This window comes from Melanerpes formicivorus, unplaced genomic scaffold (genome assembly GCF_026170545.1).
Source record: "Melanerpes formicivorus ecotype bairdi unplaced genomic scaffold, bMelFor1.0.p_v2 SCAF_1, whole genome shotgun sequence".
NCBI classification, from domain to species: Eukaryota; Metazoa; Chordata; class Aves; order Piciformes; family Picidae; genus Melanerpes; species Melanerpes formicivorus.
In genome coordinates this window covers 22,850,963-22,874,357 of record NW_027142353.1, presented here as the reverse complement: position 1 = coordinate 22,874,357, position 23,395 = coordinate 22,850,963, and the positions used below count along the sequence as shown (strand labels likewise).

At 41.9% G+C, this 23,395-nt stretch overlaps 1 protein-coding gene across 3 annotated transcripts in view; it reads right to left on the bottom strand.

The window, feature by feature from the left end:
- ARHGEF7 (Rho guanine nucleotide exchange factor 7) overlaps positions 1-23,395 on the bottom strand; it is a 135,092-nt gene that overhangs the window by 96,143 nt on the left and 15,554 nt on the right. For 2 of the 3 annotated variants that reach the window (XM_068171196.1, XM_068171247.1), the window contains exon 2: positions 22,426-22,512. In XM_068171196.1, the coding sequence (XP_068027297.1) occupies positions 22,426-22,512 (87 nt within the window). Of the gene's footprint in view, positions 1-22,425; positions 22,513-22,595; positions 22,692-23,395 lie in introns of those variants that run through there. The other variant, XM_068171307.1, reaches the window with a different exon arrangement.

The window sequence follows — 23,395 nt, the reverse complement described above, 5'->3', positions numbered from 1 at the left end:
TACATGTTCTGCCAATATTTCTTAACCAATTTCTGAAGCATCAGCTTACATTCAAAAGCCATGTTGTATGGAACAAGACTACTATATAAATTAAGTTTTTTTGCTTCATTCTATCATAAAAAAAAAAGAAAACAAGTGGAACACCAACCTCTCTGGGCCCAAAATACATAGAGTAACCTGAAACCTAACTCTCCATTTGCAAAACAGGGAAAATAGCTGCTAAATACCAGCTTAAGTCACTTGGCTTTGGTGGTAGTATCACAGACATATAGCAAGAATGCTGAAAGAAATTTTTTGTTTTAAAACAGTGGTGTTCTTAGACATAGGCAGAGCAAGTCAGAGAGCAAGAGCTGGGGGCAGGTGGAAGGAATCATCTCACTGTGAAAGATTTTGTAGTACATAAGGTTATCATCTGCTCTCTTAAAATAGCCTGCTGGCTGTTTTACTACATTACCACGTGTTCCCACCACAATTTAAATGCTATCACATGCTCACATTTCATCTGGAACAAACGCATAAGGCCAAGTGACCAGATGATGCATAGATTCAGCATCAATGGAGAATGAACTAAAAGGCGTAAGTCACAAACTGCCCCGCAGACCTCAAACACACTATTTCATCTATTGCTTATCAGCACATCTACGAGGCTCATTTCATTTTGAGCACGCACTTAAAACAAGCATTCATAGAAGAAACAGCATAAAGTTTGTAACATTCAATATGTGTTAGTTGGAGGAGAAAGACTGAAGGGGAATTGGTATTTTGAGACTTCCAGCTTGGGTCAGAATTTGACCAAATATGATTAGATGTGTGGAAAGAAGCGGGGAAGGGAAAAAAGCAATACAGAAATGCAAGTAAAAATAGATTGTTACACCCTTCTGGAAAGAATTTATCAGAAATCTCAATTGCTTCCTGACCATGCTGTGGAAACTGCCAAAATTAAGAATAAAGACTTGCTTAATTTCCATATAGTTTGCTAAAGCTTTCATTTAGAATCACCAACTGGAAAGAAGTAATTCCAAAATAGCAGGAGTAACTCATCAGTTCGATCAGAGTGAATTCATTTCAGTACTTTTAATTTTCAGAATTCATAGGAGTGCACGAAATTGCATGCATCATCCCTGAGCTACAGTTCCTCCCAAGAAAACCCATTTTGATTCACAGCTCACCATTTTGATTTCAGCCAGTACAAATGCTGTTAAAAAGGAGCCTAGGCTAGGTCTCTGCTTCTCTCCCAGGTACCTGAAAGTTTGTAATCCAGGATCCTCCAACATTCAGAAAACCCATTTTGAAAGAGCAGGCATGGAACAGAATAGAATAAACCAGGTTGGAAGAGACCTTCAAGATTGTGTCCAACCTATCAACCAACACCACCTAATCAACTAAACCATGCAACCAAGCACCCTGTCAAGATCTAGGAAGTAGGGATGATCACCTGTGCCCAGGAAACCCACCATTCCTTCTGTTGAGGGGCCGGTGGAGCTGCCTAAGCAGTAGCGGGTCAGCCAGAGGTCCTAACATTTTCAGGCAAGGAAGACAAAAACTGAAGCCAATTTAATGTGATGGCCTGTAACTCGAGGGCATTCAGCAGCTCCCAGACCAGCAGTTGAATCACCCCTATGAAAAGCCTGGGCTGTGTCTTGCTCTTAAGTGTCTGCCTCCCCTAGGTAAAGCATTCCCTCTCAGGATTCGCAAACCCACAAATCAGGCTAAGCTTTCAGAAGGTAAGTCTCCCACTCCACTTCACACTCCTTTCACTCATAGGGTCATTAAACCCCCACAGGAACTCAGTTCTAGCAGCTGAGTAGGCAGAAAATTAATCCAGAAAGAGGCAGGAAGTTTGCTATGAGTTCCACAAGCTAAACCAGGTCAGTACTGGATGAGATTAGCACCTGAGCCTACATGAGGGAGAGAAACATCTTGCCGTGAGGTACTGAGAAATGTCATAGTTCAGGCATTTTCCAACAGGAGGGGAGAGGGGTAAGAAGGAACCAACACACACAGCACATCAAAAAACAACCCCACAAAACTTAGCTGCAATCTGGCCCCACTCCAATGATCCAGCATCATGCTGATGTTTGGCAATAAGTTTCTGTAAGAAATTCAAATTTACAGCCTAAGGGAACATCTATAAAAAATTCCACATTCATTAAAGTGGCCTCCAATAACAACAAAAATTTAATCCATACTAGTTCTGCTTATTTATAGTAATGCCTGAAGATACAACCTGAAAGAAATAAAGATAATTTTACCCAGAAAACAGCTATTGCAAGAATTCTAGCTCTGATTATTAGCTGATAGACTATATGATGGACTTGGGAGGCCAAGCTGGCAAGGGCAGATAGAGTTTAAGTAGAGAGGCCTAACAGTCTATCCCAGTTCCTCTTTTTCTTCTAAATATTCTCATCTCCATGGGCCAGCATTCCTCTAGCCTCATGCCATCACCTTTTCCATTGCAGATGCCCTCTCCAAAACAGAACCATTCATAACTTTCACAAAACAAACAGTCCCAAACCCAGCCTCTCACTTGCACCACATACTACCTCACCAGTGCTGCCTGGGCCCTATCTGGCATCCTGATCCAGAAGGCAGGTCCCATGTTTCTACAGCAGACACTGAACAGAGCAGGCTTTGGCCACCACCTGATCACTGGTTATCTATAAGGAGATTTTCTATTCCTATCACTTCCATACAGCCAGCCAGGATCAAGGAGTTCATGCCTGTGGTGGGAGCTCCCTTTTAAGGTCAGGAAGATGTTCATTCAGACACACCAGAGCCTGGGACCTCCTGATGAAGATTCAGTCATGCTACCCTGTGATTTTACAAGTTGTAACAGCACAGTGATTGGCAAAGGTGGTTTCATTCTCGGCTCTTCTCGTAATGTAACTGCTGCTCATGCAGCAGAACACAAGAATTAGAGCTGCTCCCCTTGACAGTAAGAATCTCCAGCAGAGGGGCATGCACTCCTCCCATCAGCATCCAGAAATGCTTTACGTGCAATCAGAAGCACTTGAGAACAATCAATGACAGTCTATCTGTCCTCAAAGCCTGCATCAATGAGATGACAATATGGAAGAAGATAGGCAAATACTACATAGTAATACTTAACCAAGATGTTCTTCCAACAGAGACTACATACATTTAAAAACCTTAAATGGATTTTTTAGATGTTAGACTCCAGGCACTTCTGTAATCTGTGTGAATTCAACGTGTACAAAAGCCCATAGAAATTTGCACAGCTCTGTTACAGTGCAAAGAATCACTTCCTTCCATTTTATGACCTTGCCAGTGACTGCTTTTTCTGAGTAAACCTTAGCTTACATGCTAGGAGAAACAGAAAACAACCCTCCTACCTTCTCCATGTCCACTGCTGAGACTCTACTGACCTCAAATAATCACCTTTTCTGTCAACAGCAGTTAAAACATTTATCTGCAACTCACATGGACCCCATTTCTTCCTTTTTTGTACTAACTTCTCTTAAGTCTTGAAATGGCAGGCTATTCCATTTCCTTTAAATGCAACACTTCTCCTGAGCGTTGCTATGGAAAATAATTCATCTGGATGCTACAACTCACAGAACAGTCAGATTGATCGGCCAGGTGCAACAGCTTTGTTATTTGCCAGGTCTACACGATACCTGTCAGTTCAAAGCACTCAGATACTAAATTGAAACATTAGCAATAGCGTGAAACATAGTACTTGGCACAGCCTCAGTAGCAGAGCAATTGAAGGCAGCACACACAAGCCAAGTCTTTAGAGATCAAGGAAGGAAAGAAATCCAGAAAACTACAGACCAGCAATGCTTAACCTTGTAAATTGGTAACAGCAATAATAACAGAATTTATGGGGTTTGCATAAACACGTAAACAGAAAATAATTACTTCCTTCTGAAACCAACATAATGTTAATCTTTCCAAAAGGCATCCATGTTCTTTGAAACAATCAGCCATATGCACAGGGTAGTTCAGTTAACACACCATATCCAGGTATCTTTTGAATAAGCATCTCATCAAGTGTTGCTTTTGCTTTAAACAAAACTAGATGATCTAGGGAACTCTTTTTGAAGATTCAGAAGTACTGAGGAAGTACAAGGGAGCTGTATACAAACAATTAGTTATCACTATGGAGGAGGTATCAAAGAGATCACTGGGATCTGACTTCAGAGCCACACTATTCAATATACTACACACAAGATTCCACAAAGAGGAGTGAATTTCACTTGCTCAAGAAACAAGATTATGCAAAGTAGTCAAAACTTAATCTCTTAGCAAAAAGCTACCATATGATCTTTTAGATAATCAAATGTTGAAGTGACAGGTGAAATCCACTGCTAACAAATTCAAAACCTACCCTGAAATTAAACCCCCAAAGCTCACCATTATACTTGCATGAAACAGCTATAAATTAGGTATTCCCAGTGATATGTGAAAAGACAATAGTTAGCTAGCAACTTCAAAATAAGAACCAGTCAAGTCATGTAGTCCAAGAGAAACAATACTGGAAAATTAGAAAAGAGGCAACAAACAAATGGCTTTAATTATCTCCACAGTATTGCTGCAAGTTAAAATGCAGCTCTGGTCCACCATGATACCATAAAACAAGAAAGGGTACAGAGATCTACACTGTTTAACTATGCTAATGGAATGGATTTCATACAAGGAAAGGGTAAGTAAATTAAAAGTGTTCATCTTGGGAAGAGAATATGGGATGTATACCAGTAGCATATGGAGTCACGCATAGCATGGAGAAGATCAATAAGAACAAAGCCAACCCTACCACAAGCTGAAGGAAAGTTGTATGAAATGCATACGTTAACCCTGGAACTTCATTGTCACAGCATGCTGCCATGATAAAAAAGCACCCACATGAAATAGCTTTGTAAAGAGCTGTGTTGGTCATAGAAGGTAGTCCATTAAGCTATTAAGTACACAGTGGTACAGACATCATCCCTGGGTCCTCTAGGTGCTCCTCAGGTATGGAGTCAGAAGCTGGGAAGATTTAATAAAAGGTGTCATACTGTATTTTAACTGTTTTTTGTTGTGGGTTTTTTCCTCCACACACCTTTTCTTCCAAACATCTGTTACAGATGGCAACCTCACAGGATAACAAGAACAGTGTGGCCAGCAGGAGCAGGGAGGTCATTCTGCCCCTGTATACTGCACTGGTTAGGCTGCACCTCAAGTACTGTGTCCAGTTCTGGGCCCCAGTTTAGGAAAGAGGTTGACTTGCTGGAACGAGTCCAGAGAAGGGCAACAAAGTTGGTGAGGGGTTTGGAACACAAGTCCTATGAGGAGAGGCTGAGGGAGCAGGGATTGCTTAGCCTGGAGAAGAGGAGACTCAGGGGTGACCTTACTGCTCTCTACAACTACCTGAAGGGAGGTTGTAGAAAGGCAGAGGTTGGTCTCTTCTCCCAGGCACCCAGTACCAGAACAAGAGGACACAGTCTCAGGCTGGGCCAGGGGAGGTTCAGGTTGGATGTTAGGAAGAAGTTCTATACAGAGAGAGTGACTGCCCATTGGAATGGGCTGCCTGGGGAGGTGGTGGAGTCACCATCATTGGAGGTGTTTAGGAGGAGACTTGATAGGGTGCTTGGTGCCATGGGTTAGTTGTTTAGGTGGGTTGGACGCGATGATCTTGAAGGTCTCTTCCAACCTGGTCTATTCTAAATGGACCTTTGACCTGAACTGGCACAGTCGTCTTCAGGTTACTACCTAAGTCACTTATGCTAACTCTGTCACTATAGAAAACCCCCTTGGTAAAACATTACTTGTGCAACAACTACTCTTTACTCCCAAAAATTCTCAAAATCATGCATCAGATAATTTTACAGGTAACACAGGAGTTAAATTCTTAAACTAAGTTAAACAATTGAATAGTCATACTGAAAGATGGAAAAAGAAAAAAAAACAAAACACACATTACAACAAATTACCTGCCAGAAATTTGAGAAAACCTAGGTCAGTACAGCTGCTTCCTGTTACCCATAGAGGCAATAGTGATTCAACACCTCCCATAGATGTACTACACACCTCCCCAGTGTGGGACCTGCACACAGGATAATCAAGGTGTGAGAGAGTTCAGCTATAGAAAGCTATTCAGCTTTAGTTTTCTGTATGTCAGCTCACTAGAGCAACTTGTTCTGCAACTGCAGTCTGTAGATCCAACACTGGGGAAGTGGCAGGATCTCTAAGGCTGTGGACTATCAGGACTTGCCTTCACAAGGGCAGCCCACAGATACAGTAGATGATGTACAATAAACTATATTCACTATTAAGAGATGTAAACACTGTAGTAATGCTAATAATGCTAACAACTAAATGAGTCGCTTACACACCACTATGAACTTTGCACCTCTTAAAAACTAGCTAGCAGTTATGTTAAGGAGACCACCAAGAAGAAACAGTTGCATGTATCATTATACCGATGTTCAAGTTATGGCACAGAACAGCAATAACCTGTCACAAAAATTCCATGTGATACTAAGATGTTGACTTCCATGCCTCCTCCTCACACCCCTTAATCTTTGCTATTTAAATGCCATAAAAGGCATCTTCAGTCTACAAGAATGTATTATGGATTACTATATTGACCTGTATCCACAGCCGATACTGCTGAGTTTATACTAACGAGACTTCTGCAGAAGGTTCACCATTTTCTCAGATTCAAAATTAAGTATGCTAAGGATGAGACTTCAAGTCTAACTGAAACACTTACAAAGCACTTAAACTGTCATTTACATAATACCTTAAGAAGAAATTGTACCAACCAAATCATATGAAGCTACAGCATTCTCAAACAAGTCTTCATCAGCATCAAAGTAAAGGCAAGCCTCAGAACAAGCCAGAGTACATACAAACCCTTTCCAGATTGTGATCTCCACTGCACCCCCTTCCAAAAAAAGTTTATTCAACAAAAACACACCCACAAAACCCAAATAACAACCACCAACCAACCCTCCTGATGAATTCAGTGAAGTGAAAGACACCCCTCTTACAATCTCAACCTCTTACCTATGAGATCCAAGTAGACATCCTGTTATTACCAGAGTCACACTACACTGGAAACAACTTCTACAAGGGTTGAAGTCTGCAAAATACCCTGCTCTAACACAGGAAACAGCAATGCAGCATAAAGTTCCCAATTAAATTAAAAATAAAAAATTTATAAGTCAAGCATTAAAAGCAGTAACTAGGGCAGCAACTGTACACATCCAGCCTCTGAGGAGTTCAACACAAAAACCTACCAAGGAGTTCTGCATATGGCAAAAGCAGGTATCACACAGAGCAACAATGCCTGAGGTGATGCCCATTCATTTTCTGTCTTCTTAAAGCACAGACATATAATAGTTGCTTATACCTAACTTAACTGCAACAGGTGAGAGGTTCCCTGGTTATCTAATCACACAACCTATGATAAGAGGTTACCAGGTACCATGCTCTATCATACATCTAAACATCTAGTGCAGGTATGATGTCTTCAACACATCAAATATAAGCAAAGGCTTCTCCCCCACCTGAGAATGGGAAACAGTGCTCTGAAGCCCCTAAGGTGCCACTGAGAGCTGTTTGTGCACTGTGGGATTGCTCGAGCTGGAGTCAACTGCTTCAGTTTTTAAAACAGATTAGGACTGCAACAGAGCAATGTGTCAGAGAAAGCAATTACAGCAAGATTTTGTTCTTAGGAAATACGATAGCTAAAAAGCAACTGATATCTGTTCAGAAGCACAAGAGCTTCCATGTGCACACCAAACTGTCCCTTCTACCTGGAACAGTTATTTTCTATACTGTATCCTACACATCTCTGGCTAATCCAAATCTCTCCTGGTAAATCCTGAAAGGGGCATCTTCATCTTTCCCAATCAATACATGTTTGCAAACTCTGACCATTTTCCAAAGTCCTGCTTCCTTGCATGTGAAAAAAAAGCAGATGCTGCAAGCAGAAAGTTAGTTTTGAAAAAAAAAAAAAAGGAGTAAATTGTGCCATTCTAGAAGCAGGCTGAAAAATTGACTCCTTCCAATAGGATGCTCCAGAAGCATTTAGAGAGCAAAGAGTTTCGACAAAGCAGAATACTTATGAATCTCCAGTAACATTCTCTCAAAAAGTTGGTGCCACAAGAGTGCTCTCTTTATGGACAACAACATGAAGGTGACATGTATAAAAAAAATATATTTAAGTTCTTATGCAGGTGAGAAACCCTTTCTAATACACTGCAAGAGACAGAAGGCAAACCCAATAAATAAGATAATACTGCAGTTTTCCAAGAGATCACATCTCCTAGCAAACAGTTAATCTTAGAATCTTAGAACTAGAGCAGCCCTGAAAGCAAGCAGAATTTTTAGACAAATCTGATCCAAAGCTATTAAAATGCATGTCTCAAAAATACCTACTGAAAAACACGCTTGTACAGTTTGTCAACCCAAATTAGTTTTCCACAAGCCTCTGCATGGTTTCTAGAACAGCCTGCCTTATTTTGTACAAAGATTGGCATGTTGCCAGGTATCACACCTGATAAAGCAAAAAATGTATACACCTCATATTTACTCCCCTGCAATGTAATTTGTCTTAGACAATAAACCTAGCCATGAAGTTGAAGAGTGCTCTTAAAGTATACAGTAGTAGCTTCCACAGCATCTTTTACTAGCTATAAAAGCAGTTCCTCCCAGACAGACATTCACACCAAAATCCAACTTTATGCCATGCTTCAAAATGGAGTTAAAGCTGCAATGTAATGTGCAGATTGTACCAAAGCAATGCAAGTTCTGCTTCATAGCAACTCACCAACCTAAACTCTATGATTCTAGTGCTTTCTGAACAATTTAACCTACACAGTGCTGCATGAAACTCTCTTGGCTTCCAGCACCAGACTCCCTCCTTTACAGCACCACCCTGCCACCCCAAATACTGACCAAGGTATTCTGCCCAAATATTTTTCAAGCCAAGAAATCAGGTGTGCAGCTGTGCTCTCTGCAAGAGAGCACAAGAAAGAGGATCTTCAACTGCCAAACAAGGCACAGCTCACTGCCTCCAAAGTCAGGCTGTGTCTGCTTTTATAAACTGCCTTGAGTTGACTTTTTAAAAAGCAAGGAAACAAAGGAGAAATTTCCCGTCACAATGTGAAACTATATGTCCTTCATTAACTCACAGGAAGGCTTCCTCTTTAGGACTACAAAGCTTCTATACTCTACAGAAGGAAAAGAAATACATGAAGATGAATAAGTTGTCTTAATATTAAAATCAGGGTCATTTCAAACAAACCTTGTAATTCACTTCAAGCATCACACAGTTACATGAGGGTAGACCTTGCCAAGAAAATAGAATTATTTCACTTGGGTAGTTTATCTAGTGAAGCTGTAGTATGCAGTAAGCAGTGAGGTCACTCCTTGATGAGATCTGCCTTAATGACTTTCAAGAACAGACTCAAACTTCAGAGCAATTACAGGCAGCAATTAGTTGGAATTCAACCCAGGACTTTAAATGGCAGAATAATACCACCAAGAACCTGTTTGATGGGCTAAGCCCCACACTACAACATCACACAGTTCAAGTCTCTTCAAGAAACACTAGCAGATATCTAATGGGCTTTACTACAGATTAGCAGTCTGCAGGACTAGGACCTGGTAGCCCTGTCAGTGCTAACACTTTCCATCACCAGATCTTGCATTTTCTCTTCAGCTTTCCTACATTTCAAACATTTGGAGTAGCATTCTTCATGCAGCACATTTTGTACAGAACTTCCCTATCTTCTCATTACCAGAAATTGCACAGGAAATGTTTGCCAGAATTCAGCTTCAGGAAATCCAAACCTTGAACCAATGACAGAATTTCTAAAGACTATCCTCTCAAAACTAATTTCCAAAATGTACCAGACACTGTCCTCTAGAAAACAACGGGAGGAAAAAAAAAAAACACATCTAATTTTGATCAGCTCAAGACCATTCAGGCTTCATTTTTTTTTTGTTGTTTAAACTAGTCTGTATACATGCTTAGGACGGACAGAGCACATCAGATTCAGAGGAGACCACGTTATCCTCTCCTGAGCAAAGCAAAACAGCCAAGATCAGATAAAAAAGAGAAAAGGAATGGAAATTAAATGTGAAGAATTATTATGATACAGCTTCTCTTATCCCAGACTTTTATCCAATGAATTTGTTTAGAATAATCTTTTGTTTTCCTTTTTACACACAAGAGTGATTTACTTATATTTTTCTACTTTTCTGCTCAAAATCTGCAGCTAATTTTAAAGGCATAACCTAAAACTACCATAAGTGGGAAAATAATGCCAATAGGAAATGGAGAATGGGAAAGAAAAAACAGAAACACTTGTCAACAGCTTTATATAGAAGCCAAATAATGCCATCTCTCTGCTATCAACATATACTTCAAAAATGCAGCAGCTGAAAACATGTTCATCTCTTCCCAGCTTGGCACAAAAAAGAAACATGAGCTTACCGCCCCTAGGAGATATACTGACAGTTCAGGTGCAGAGGCTTGGTAGGAGGAACGACAATTCTGCTGCCACACATCAGCATGCTGCCACCAGGAGCTTCCCCCTCCCACCCCCTTTTGATAAGTCTAGCATCATCTAAAGATGACCTGCACAGTCACTGTAAAATAATCAACCACCACCATTTTCCTCAACATCTCTGACACCACACAGTATATGGAGCAAGGAAGCCTTAGGGAAATAAAACAGAGACAAACAAAAAACCCACAAGCAAACGAAAAAGGACACCCCTCTATCCACCATATTCTATACAATACTCAAATCATTTCACATACCTGGATTAAAACCAATTTAAGAAACTGGGTCTCTGATTGCAATTTAGCTCCAAAATAAATTGAGTTTGCCTAATGAGGAGCTAGTGCAGTGCTAAACTAACATCATCACTGAGACAGAAGTTCACAAAACCTACTCCTTTAGATGTTCATGTCATTTACTGCTGAAATCAAAAGGTGTGGTAAGAAACCAGCAAACTACATGCCCCATGGTGAAGCCAGCTGACAGCTACAGCAGACAAATTCCCCTTGCCACACTGCTACATCACTACCAAAATAGTCATCTCATGTCATTTACTTTATCTACTATTGCTTGACTCCTCAGATGCTCAAAAGCCAAGGTTTTGAGCTAAACAAGAATTTAAATTAATTTAAGGCACTACTGCAACTATCTCCCAACTCTGTCAGACCCAGCTCTCTCCTGAACTTCAGAGTGAGCCACTTTGGTGGATGAGAGAGCAGGTTAACAGTGACTTCTAGGAGTCTGCCAAGAAACAGCACTAGAAGAGAGAAGAGCAAGTAATGTGGAAGCAATACCACAAGTTGCTGATGCTGCACTGCCGAAGAGGGTTTAAACTACCTTCAGACCACAGCCTGACTTTGGTTCACTCTGCCCTCACAGTTTTGCATTCACAGCTGCAACTGAAGTCCACAGGAGTTGCACCAAACTACTGATGCTTTAGCCTGTGGCCAGAGCATTGTGAAATAGATGTAACACCACTCCTTCATATACAGTCTTGAAAATCAAATCAGAAGAAATCTGCAAGTATCTGACACTATTGTGGAAAGTGCCACACAACACCTATGCAGAAGCTACTAATTCTGCTTCCAAACTAAGACTTCACTCCTATCCGAGAAAAGTGAGAGACCATCCAAGGAACAAAGGAAGAGCACTGAGCAGCCTTCCAGCTGACACGAGGCAATGTTCCTACAGAAAAACAAAACAATTACCTACTTTGATAACATACATACTGAGGGGGCCCAAGAACAGTTTTTGGTTTTGGCATCAATTTTTGTTTGTTTAAAGCCTTCGTAGTATCAACAACAAAGATGGATTTTAGGAAAGTGGAGTTTACAGTTCTTATGATCCAGAAATGCTTTCACAGTACAGACATAAGTAAGTACACCACTTACCTACTGATCAGCTACACTAAGAGAAAAATTAATTTACTTATATCTGTGCAAAGGAAGTCCAAATTAGGCACTCTTGAGTGCTTCAACTAGGAAAAACAAGCTGCAGCATTTTAAATCACAATATTCTTTCATTTCTAATTCAACTGAACGTGGGATTTCTGGCCTGCTCTAAAAGCACATCTACATTTACCTCTCTATTTGCTGAGAGTGTCTACAAAGTGACAATCATCCACCAAATTCTAAATGGTATATTGATATTTGGAAATGAGATACTCCTAGCAAGTAATAATAAAAAATAAGCAATAAGCCATCTTGATAAGCAAGCATAGGCAGGAAAGAAAATCAACAAGCTGACAGGCTTTTTTTTTTTGAAACTGCAGAGGCCTCCTGATTAATTTAGGCCATAAATAATGTCTATATGGGGCCAATTTAACTATCAGGAGTTTACAATACCAAAGTCAGCTAATTACAACAACTTTGTATCTTAACAATGGAGAATTGTTCTTCCAGGTTAACTGTCAAGTACAGAAAATACTTTAGTTGTACTTACACATGAAAGTTGCCTTTTGCAAAGTGTTCATGTGACACCAGGATGAAGAACTAGCCTAAGGCAAAGGGTGTGAAAATGTATTTTCATTTGCTCACAAGCATAAAGGGTGGATGGATTTACATAGCCTAGCGAAACAATTATTTGATTACCATAGATTAGCATCCAGTTGCATATCTGTACTTCAAGCACTTTCCTAAAGATTGAGTATCAATCTTCAGGAAGAAAAAGTGGGGGATTAGCCATCTCCACACATTTAACTGAGAACAAAGAATTCGGTCAAGTGACAGAAAATTCCAAGTCATGTCGTGATTTCCACACTAAGGTTGCTTTCAGTTAGAATATGTGAAGCAGTTTAAGTGTACACTTTGCAGGCATTATGTAGATAATAAACATACAGAGCATGCAAAAAAGTTTCAGCATATTTTGTATGGAAAAGCAATTTAATTAACAAATTGCAATTAGTAATTGTGCCTTCTGATTTAAAAGTGCTTCTAGGCACTTTCTGCTGACAGATCTTAAAATAAGGAACTACTTGAATTTCATTTTTATACATTAAATGAATGCGTGGGAGACAGGGGAAGATAAGTTCCACCCCCTCTCACAGAATCACCGAACATTAGGGATTGGAAGGGACCCCGAAAGATCATCTAGTTCAACCAGAACATGATCATCAAGAGTAGGACAGACAGGAATTTGCACAGGTGGCTTTTGAATGTCTCCAGAGAAGGAGACTCACAACCTCTCTGGGCAGTGCATTCCAGTGTTTTATCACCCTTGCAGTGAAAAAAATGGCAGTATCTTTGATTTATATTGACTTAAATGAACTCAAAACATTTGAAGATTAGACTGATCTGGATGAAAAGTAAGTAAAGGTCCCAAAGGTGGGAGAAGACCACCCCCTTCAGAAACAGTGACCAGTTACACGGGCTCTCCGCTACACATAAATTCACCACCCGTTACTGTTACACTGAGCTACCAATAATCCTACCAAATATTTTTGTGCCATCTCAATTCAACTTCATTTTCCTGGTTTCAGAAGCAGCTGACCAGTGCACAGCTATGTAAATTCGTACACATCCCTAAGAAACTCTGCTTGGTCACCACCAAGTGAGTAGGCAAAGGGAAAGCATTTTAATCAGTGCTCAAACCCTACCCTGGGACACTCAAGAGTCTCCATATTGTTTTTCCCCCAGAGGGGAACTCTTAAAAAAAAAATGTATATATAAAAAATAAAAGTACTAAGTGTCAGTGCTTTCAGCACAGAGTTCCATGTAGAAATATCCTGGCACACTTAAGTCATCCTAAAACTTGAAGGCTATTTAATTTGTTCCAACATAGCAAGTGCCATTAAAAGAAAAAATGTCTATTGCACACATCCCTTCCATTCATCTAGTGAGTAATCTGAACAAAGGAATCAAACCAGTCAAGGGCCCTTTTTGGAGAAGTGGGAGATGAGGGAAAATGGGATAGATCATTTAATCAAAGCTAGGGTAATTGTTTGGTGTTCAGCCTATGATGACAAGAGCCACCACTTTTGCTGGTGCTTGTATCTAATAATCCCTTACAATCATAATGCAAAACAGACTAGGGATTCTCATGAAGCAAGAGTAAAAAAAAATCACAGGGAACAGACTTGATCAGTCAAGAATTTCACAAGATACTTAGCAAGTACATATCTACAAAAAACTACTAAGCATGTTATCACCACGTTCTCACTATCCACTAGTCCTCTCAATCACTCAAATGCCCTCTACCTTACAGAAAACAAACCAGAGGTCATAGGTAAAAAAATAAGGCAGTAAATCACCACCATAATATCAAATCACTCAGCCACTACTAGGAGAGGATCTGTGAAGGTATTCTTCACAGCCTGGAAACACACCAGCTAGTAATGACACATTGCTGTTGGGCAGTTTTCACCCTGCTTGCCCCAGAAGACAAGGTAATGCCAGCCTGCCTGCTTCTCCCAGGGACACTAGCTCTCCTCACTAACCCACACAGTCAACTGAACAGGACAGCTGCTCTGCTGCTCAGACAGGCTCTCCCCAGCAAAGGCTGCTAGCGTGGCAGTGTCACCTCAGGACACCACAGGCAGACTGCCCTGCATTAGAAGGAATACCCCTCTTTCTTTCCAAGCCACCAGTGCTTTGTAAGGTCGTGTATGCGCACTTGGCCCACAAGATGGCTCTGACAAAGATTATGCTCCCTCTTCTCCTCCCTCCTTGCCACCCTTTGACACCAGGCTCACCACCAGCCCTGAACTGATTCAGGGAAGGACTGCCACCTACTGAAACATCACATCATCTTCCCTCACAGCTGAGTTTCTCTCCTCGCCTGCCCTCAAGTTACCCAACCAGCTAGATCCTGCCGGCTTCAGGTAGGGCATAGACTAAGGTGACACAGCTGAAGACAGCTTATTTTAAGTAACAGGAGTCTGAGATTTTTCAGCACCTCTGTAACCTAGAATTATCCAGTATTTCCTAGAAATTTCAAGACATAGAAAAAGCTAGCAGCATCAAAACACCATGATGCATCCCACTCAAGCAGCCTCCAGCTCTAAGTAATACTTAAAGGACCAGTCCAACATCTGATGAAACATCTGAACATAGAAGGTTCAAGCTGAAACATGTGAGAATTAGAGATACCTGGCTATTCAGCTGAACAGTAATGCAAGATTAACTCCCACTTAATGAAAATGCAGCCTCCAAAGCCTCCTCTCCACAGCAGAACGCACACCACCTTTCCCACAATATTTCCATGCAAATAGAAGTAAGGAACAGTTGCAAAGCTGGAAGCAGTTAAGAAATCAAAGCAAGTTGTGGAAGGCCTAGATTTGATACTGCATCATTCTCACATATCTGAAGTAATTTATGTGGACTCTTAAATCCCACATAAAATTAAAAGAAGATTCTGCCAACATCACAATACCCAAAAGCTGTAGCCCATTTTGCGCATCTGAACTCTCTTCTGCTTAGCCCTCATCTCAGCAACCACGCTGCTATAATTCCACCACTGTCAAACAGATGCAACATAGTAATTGTCATGAGAGATGAAAGGCAGAGACCAATCGCTGCCATGTCCTTTATTGTAGGGATGCACTTAACTATAAAAACCAAGAGCATCTGTTAAAAACAGACACTGCTAAGTCATTAGATCTGCAAGTACTCAAGTTTTCTTTGCACAGAGTATCACCACCTGAAACACTCTGTACAGGGATGTCACACAGGCTTGGGAAGCTCATCTGACATCTAATAAAAAGGTAACTGCCCTCAGTACACACAAGTGTAGATGCTGAATGCAAGTTTTATCCACATTTCTACTTCCAGTATGTCTGCCAGCTAAATAAAGAAACATCTCGAGCAAGTCTTCAAAACCATTCAAGAACAGTGTGTGGTGTGGGAGGGAGTATGAAACTTCTGAAGCCCAACTTCACAAGTAATTCATAAAAACTGAAACAATTATCAAGACCAGTCATCCTCTGTGAAGAACAAAAATGTAGGCAGGGCCAAACACACACAGACCTACCTCCTGAAACATTTATCTCACAGCAGGTGCAACTCTGCCCCAGTGACATATTCATTCCCATCTCATACCATCCAACCTACTGTACCCACCATCACTCCTTGCTGGGAAGGCTGGAGCAGCTCACCTACTCTCTTCCCAAGAGCTATCTTCACATTTGGTATCCCCAACACCCTGCACAGCTTGCTCCTTGGTCAGTGCTAATCAGGAGCCCCTCTTCCCACAACCCTCATCGTTCAGAAAGCAAACAGATGAGACCACTCTTACTACACATCACACCAAGGAGCTGAAGGGCAGGAGAGGGCTGAGAAAATTAAAGCAACAACTCTTGTATGAAGCCAGGCAAACAGTATAAGTCAGCAAGAAGCCTCTTCTCCCTTTTTGCCTTCACAGACGTGGAAACTCTCCCAAAACCCTCCTTCCCTCTAGCCCTCTTTATCCACCCTTTTCTCCCAGTTTTCCTAGTTTTCCCACTTTCCCTCATATGACTAATTCCTCTTCTATCAAAGAAGCATTGAAAACCTTTTATGAAAAGTTTGCTATATTTGAGCGCTAAAGTACAATGCTGAAATCTTCTGTGCATTGTAGATTAATAGTGCAATACATTTTAATTGCTACTTGAAGATTCATTTTATTCTTAAGATGCAAATGAACACCACAAATGAGACACAGAAGCCTCTCCCAAATCACAGAGCAACTGAATCACAAAACTACTCTGAACAGACATATGTTGTATAATGTTTACAGCAAAGTACAATGTGTCACTGCAACTTGCCACATACACACTGACCACCAAAACACGACAGAAACATTTCGGATGTATTTTGACATCTGACTCACCCTCACATGCGGTCAACACAGCAAAGACACAGATCTGCATCCGTGGCACAACCATCACGCCAGAAAAGACACTGTACACACACACACTAACTTATATTTTTGCGTTCAAAGTATCACACCAGCACGTAACTCAAAAGAATTGGCAGGAACTTAAAATATTTATGGTACAATTAAAACTTTCTGAAGTATTTTTAACTTGGGATATACTGAATGTAGCTCTTATGCAGCCAAAATAATACCAGCACATTTCCAAACCATGTTTGATACAATACTCCTTACAAAGGTATATGCTTGCAATTCACTTTTTTGCTACCTGTTGGGGCTTTAAGTCTTTTTAAAATTATTCCGTCTCAGGTGCTTTTGAACAGGTACTACAATAAGGAAAAGCATTCATCCGAGTTATCCTTCACATCATAAAAAAGTCATTCTATAGAAAGTAATAAAGTAAGAGCACCTTCCTCTCTTAGCAAGGTTCCAAGATGTGCCAACATGGCCTTCCAATAACACAACTCAGACTGTACTTCTCTATTGAATGTGATAGGCAAACCAGACCCAAAAGACCTGACAAGAAATTGCATGAAACAGATTTTCAGAATTGTCTTATTGAGAAGAGAAAGGATGAGGGGGAAGATGATAGTCATGTCTTGGTAGTCAGTACGTACAAGCTTCAGCGACACACTGCACTTTGCAGTAAATATTATGTAGCATAGATCTGCTCAGAGCAGTTTTGTAGACATTCCTTTTAACAACAGATCTTCAAAAGCCAACTTGCAGAATACTTTTCCAAGGCCACAGTGGTAGTAGGACTGTAACCATAATGGTCTAAAGCAGTACACATAAAGCTCAGGCGATGCTCTTTTTCTCTGACAGACAAATTGCTGTAGTATGGGTGGGTGTGAAATACAAGCTTGCTCCCAAAAGATTAGCTGGGCTAACAGAATGGTATTGGCACCCCTTACAAACCTTTCCCTAAGGCTAGAGCTGTATTACAGACATTTACAAACATTTGTGTGTCTTGATTAAATCTCAACGCTATAAATTATACTTCCCAAATTTGCATAGAGTGTTCTGAACCTTAAGGGCAAATCCATCTTTTACAAGAGATTGAATAGTAAACAAGCAAAGGATCCTCTTAAACACCATGAGACTGCCAGGTTTACTTTATTTCTTTTTTGATTAATTCACTGCAGAAACAAAATCCTGGTTTTGGCATTGCTGCCTCTGTAGTAAAATGCCCACCCTGAATCCCAGAGCCAAGCAAGTCTTTTGGCAGGTACAGAAAAGATTCTCAGATCTGTGGTTTGTCCTTTTCCGTTAGTTGTTGGTTTTCCCATCAGTATGAAAGTAAGAAACAAAGAACGTTTCTAAGCTCAAGTAACCCACTAACATTAGACACCTGCAGATAAGCAGGTATAATCTTTTATTTGCTGAAAGCCAGCAAAAAAGTGCTGCAAGACACTACTCATGCAATTTGATCACACAGAGCTTGGCATTGTTCAGAGTATATCAAACATTCTGCTCTTAAATACAGGACACTAACGCGATTTTCTCTTAACCCATTTTTGCCTATTTGTATTTAACTGTTGTCCAAACAAATTTCTCTCCTGTTCAAACATACAGAAATCTCTCCAGAGCCTCTTTTTGGCCCTGTAATCTGTCAAGCAGCTCTGGTTAAAGAGTGAGTAAAGACTGTATTGTATTTAGGAAGGTGAAACTCCTTTGAAAGAACAAAACTGGAGTAACATAACACAGGTACAAGATAATCACCACAGCAAACCTTATTAGGGTTTGGATAGGAATGAATGCTCTGTGACCATCACCTTTCCCCACCCCCTTTTGCCAGACTTCTGTGGAAGGTACTATACACCTGCAATGAGTTCCATCTCAGATATATACACATCCACCTATATTCTTCTACAACAGAGTCCATCACGTACAGCAACATTTAGGACCCTATTCTGAAAAGTAAGTTATCCTCCTCAGAACAGAGCACAGTTAAACATCTCACCCACTCAAAGATAAAACTGGGGGAAAAAAACAGCCTTTCAAGCAAAAATGGCAAGATCAGTACATAGCAAATATCCTCTGCCTAAGGAAAAAGCACATACTAAGTTGTAAACTGACAGCACAGGCAGCTGCTCCACAGTTCCTTCTATCTACACATTCATCATGGGAAGTGAAGCTCCAAAGTAGAATAAACTACTTAACAGTTGCTTCAAATAATTGTAGTGTCAACAGTTTCCAGAGAGGAAAAACATGGAATTGCAAATTCAATCTCTGGTTGGGGTCCTAGAAACACTCTTCTCCTCATAGGTCTCAGACCCTTTTTTATCTGCATATAAAAACACTATCTCAAAAAAAATTCATTGTACAAATACTTGCAGAGTATTCTTCTGGTTATTTCTTTAACTTGCTCTGCTTTACCAAGCCAGATTTCATCTTACAAAGGACTGCTGAAAAATCCATAGTAAGTACTCCTTTATCTCTCAAAAACTTAAATGTTAAAAAAAAAAAAAATAATAATACTGGGGGATGTGGGAAGGGAACTACCACTTTCCTTAGAGAAACAGCTACCATTCTCACTGGAAGCTGAAATATCCTTTATGATTATCTTGGTATCTTTCTAACAGCCCAAACTTTCTGGAAAATAAGAGGAAAATTGTAAGTACCATTTTCAGTCACCAAAACACTTCCAAACCAGCAGTTTCTCACCTCCATCTCATTTTTTTGGGGGGCAGGAAGACAACAGATATTGTATCCTTTAATAAAAGGACAGAGGAAAACAGCCCAAAGAAGCTGTCTACAGCTTCTTTGCAACTTTTCATTAACCGTGGCAGTTAATCAAGTTTTTTAACAGCATCTCCAAAGCTGGAATCATACAGAGCCCCAGAGCAAGGCAATGAGCTCTGACTCGCTTTCATAAAAATATTATCCTACTACATCCAAGACGAGTTCAGATCTGGGAGCAAAAAGTGCTTATGCAATGCCAACCCGAGGCTGACCAAATCAGTACCATGTTTTTTACCACACTCACAAATTTACACACAGAAGTCATCCGATCCGACTACGTATAACTCAGTGCCAGGCTCAAGTGCACCCCTTGTAAAGCCATGCAAAGCTCCACATTGTGGAATATCCCCACAGCAGCTTCCTCTGATACCTGTATTATCAAAACATTTCTACCATTTAAAGGTATCACAGAGGTATCCACCACTTTGTCAAATATTTTTACTCACCATTAATTCCTGATTAAGTAATCTGTGCTCTCTGAAAAAAAAATTCCCTTTCACCGCTTCCAGAGATGCTCTTGATAGTCTTCATTCAATTCAACCTCTAAACCTGATCCCAACTAAGGAAGCATTACACAGACACTACATAGTGGAGCTATGACATCTCCCCTGTGAGGAAGGCAGAGATCCATAAGGGCTGACTCACACCTTGTTAAAGGAAACAGAAGAAAGAGCCTAGGACTAGCGGATGGCCACAAGGCCCCTGCCAGCTACTCGCTGGTTGAACCCAGATTGCCTTTCCCCTCCATCTTTGGTCGTAGCTAGGGGGTTGGAAAAAATTAATGAGAAAACACCAGGGAACAGCCAACATACAAGCCGTAAATATACACACAAGAGGCTCCTTAAGCCCAAGCATTTGTGCTCCTTCCTGCCAGCCTCTCAACTCTTCTGGTAGTTTGGGAATAATTCCTGTTTCAACATGCTGAGCTGGAAGCTACTGCAGCCAGTTACCTCCACATAAGAAAGGAGTTTCCGCCAAGCTCGCTGAGAAGCCCCTGAGGCCAGGTTAACAATTTGACTACGCCCGAAGATATTCAGGCTCTGATAACAAGCCCAAAAATTATCTTTTCTTTTACTCGTTTTTCTTCACTTTCTTGTCACTCCCAGGTAAAAAAGCTGAAAGAAAAGCTTTCTGCAACTACAAAAGAAGAAACAAAGTTCCAGCATTATGATAGTTTCCAGCCTATCACAACTTAAAATAAATTTTTTTTTTAAAAAATCAAGCTTAGTGACAGACCTGCTGTGGGAAGCAAGTAAAGGAAGAAAATACTAATGGTATTCAGTCCCCCTTTTGCATTAACATTTGCAATATTCTATTTCTGAACTGAGATTTGAAGGGCCTCCCTCTCCAATCCTCTGCAGCATATGCATGTGTGTTACTTGAATTTTCAATCAGCTCTTACACGAATGCTCAACACATGAAAAGCTTCATGCAACCCTACAAAAGACAAATGGAGGGAGAGCTGCTTTAAGGCAAAACAGAACGCTTGAGAAAATGCAAAGTTCACCCAAAAATCTGGTTCCTGGATATTTTACAACTTAATTTTTTTTTGTCTCCCAACAAATTGCAGAAGATTTTCTATGTATTGGGGGAGGAAGGTAGGTAAGAATGCACAGATTCATTTCACAAGGAACAGAGCTAAAAGCCATCTTAATTGCCACCTTTCCTTATGACAGAGCCTAAGATTAATTACAAGTCCTGCAAGTATCATTAATTTCACTAATGATGATTCACTATTTAGAGGCCTCAGGGAAGCAGTCATCTTCTTTATGATATTCTGTTAATGCCTGGCAAAACTACATGCAGGACCAGAGGTAGTATAAGAACATGAGAACAAATTAAAGCAACACTTTAAGTTCAGAAGCACTAGAAACCATTTTTTTGCTACCTAAAAAACGTCTCTAAGAACTGAAACTACAAAACTCCTCATTTCCCAACAAGAGAAGTTGCAACCTGTTTTTTTCAATCACATCGGCTCCTTCCCACGTACACACAACAAGTAAACTCAAAAGCAGCATGTACTTGCTACAGCTAAATATACTGGTGACACACGACTGCCTAATTTGCAACCCTGTGAACGCGTCTGGAAAAGATGGCAGTTTGCTGGGCTTTTATGTAACGTATATTTGAACAGATGAAACACCACCTACCATTTTCTTTAATTAGCATTTAATTTGGCTGTTACCAACTTAATTTCTAGAAACCAGCTTAGAAGCAGTTTCACAATATAATTTATACACCTTTATTATTAAGCATCCACTTGAACAGAAAAGCAAAGGCTTTACCTGCAAAGGAGCCAGATAAGTACAGGCACCCTCCCCAGGACACGGAGGCCCGCAGCATCTCCCCGCCTTACACTGGCAGAGGATGGGGCGCACCCTCCCTCAGCTCTCGGTGAGAGGAAGCGAGGCCCTCGCATGCCCTTTCCACGCGGTACAGCACATTTCACACTCACGCCGCTAGTCAGTCAGTCGGACATGCCATTCCGCGGCCAGGGAGGCCCGGCCGGGGTACGGCCGTCACCCAGACCCCTCGGGAAGCGGAAAAGCCGCAGAGGAGCGGCGGAGGCATCCCCTGCCGCCCCTCAGGCCCGCAGCCAGGGGAGGGGCGGCCGCCACCATCTTGTCAACCGTCAGCCGCCCGCCACCGGCTGCCCCCCGCGTCGCCGGCCATAAAGAGAGGGCACAGCCACCTCCCACAGCGCCCCACAGGGAGAAAAATCCCACCCCCGGAGTGCGAGCCGGGAACCCCTCAGTCCCATTACCCCTCTCCTAGCCCCCCTGGGTGCCGTTCCACACCCACCCCAACTCACCTCCAGGCGGAGGGAGGCACCGCAGCCTCGCAGGAACTCGCGGATGTTGCTCAGGCACTCGCCTTCCGTCCGCGGCTCAGTGTAAACCTGCAAAAGAAGAGGTGGATGGCTCAGCGCGGGCAGCGGCACGGCTCGGTGGTTCCCGTTCCCCGCCCCGCCGCAGCCCTCACCTCCCGCTCCCTCCGCAAGCGGCAGCGGAGACGATCGCTCCCAGTGAAGGGGTTGAACCGGGAAGTAAACACGGAGCACAGGAAATGGCGTGGAGGGCAGGGGGGCGGCAGGCAGGAGCACAAGCAAAGGTACCCCGGCCAGCCGCGGCCCTAAACGGCTCTGCCCCGCCGCGGGGCGGGCGGCGAGGGGAGGGGATGAGGGTGTGGCTTGGCCTGCCCCGCCTCCGCCCCGCCCCGCCCCGCCCCGCCCCGCCGGAGCTGCAGCCGCAGCCGCAGGCCCCGGCTGGCCCCGGCCGGCGGAGGGAAGGTGGGGAGCTGCGGTGGGAGCGCCCCCATGCTTCCCCGATGAGTTTTGTTTTGTGGTGGCTTTTTTTTTGTTTGTTTGTTTGTTTTTTAAGTAATAATACACACACCCCTCTGCCATTTCGGGTATAGCAAGGCAAGGCGGTTCCTCGGGCCCTGGACTGAGTGGCTGTACGAGGGGCAGCCGAGGGATAGCCCCTCGGGATGGCAGCCCGCCCTGGGCTGCAGTGAGAAAGGACCGTGCAAAGGGTAAACGCCCACGTCGCGAGTGGCCCATGCCGTTTGTGGGGACTGTCGGTGCCCCTGTTGTTTTGACTTACGTTGACTCTTAAGCTTTTGTAACAAGGAAATGCATCAGAAACGCTTCAAAGGCCTCAGTGGAAAAATAATTACCCAGAGTTAATAATCTGCCAATTCGCAGATGTTAATGAGTTTTGTTCTGATTCTATAATTCTGTGGTTATTTATCTGTATTTTATTAAACAGCTGTAATCTCAC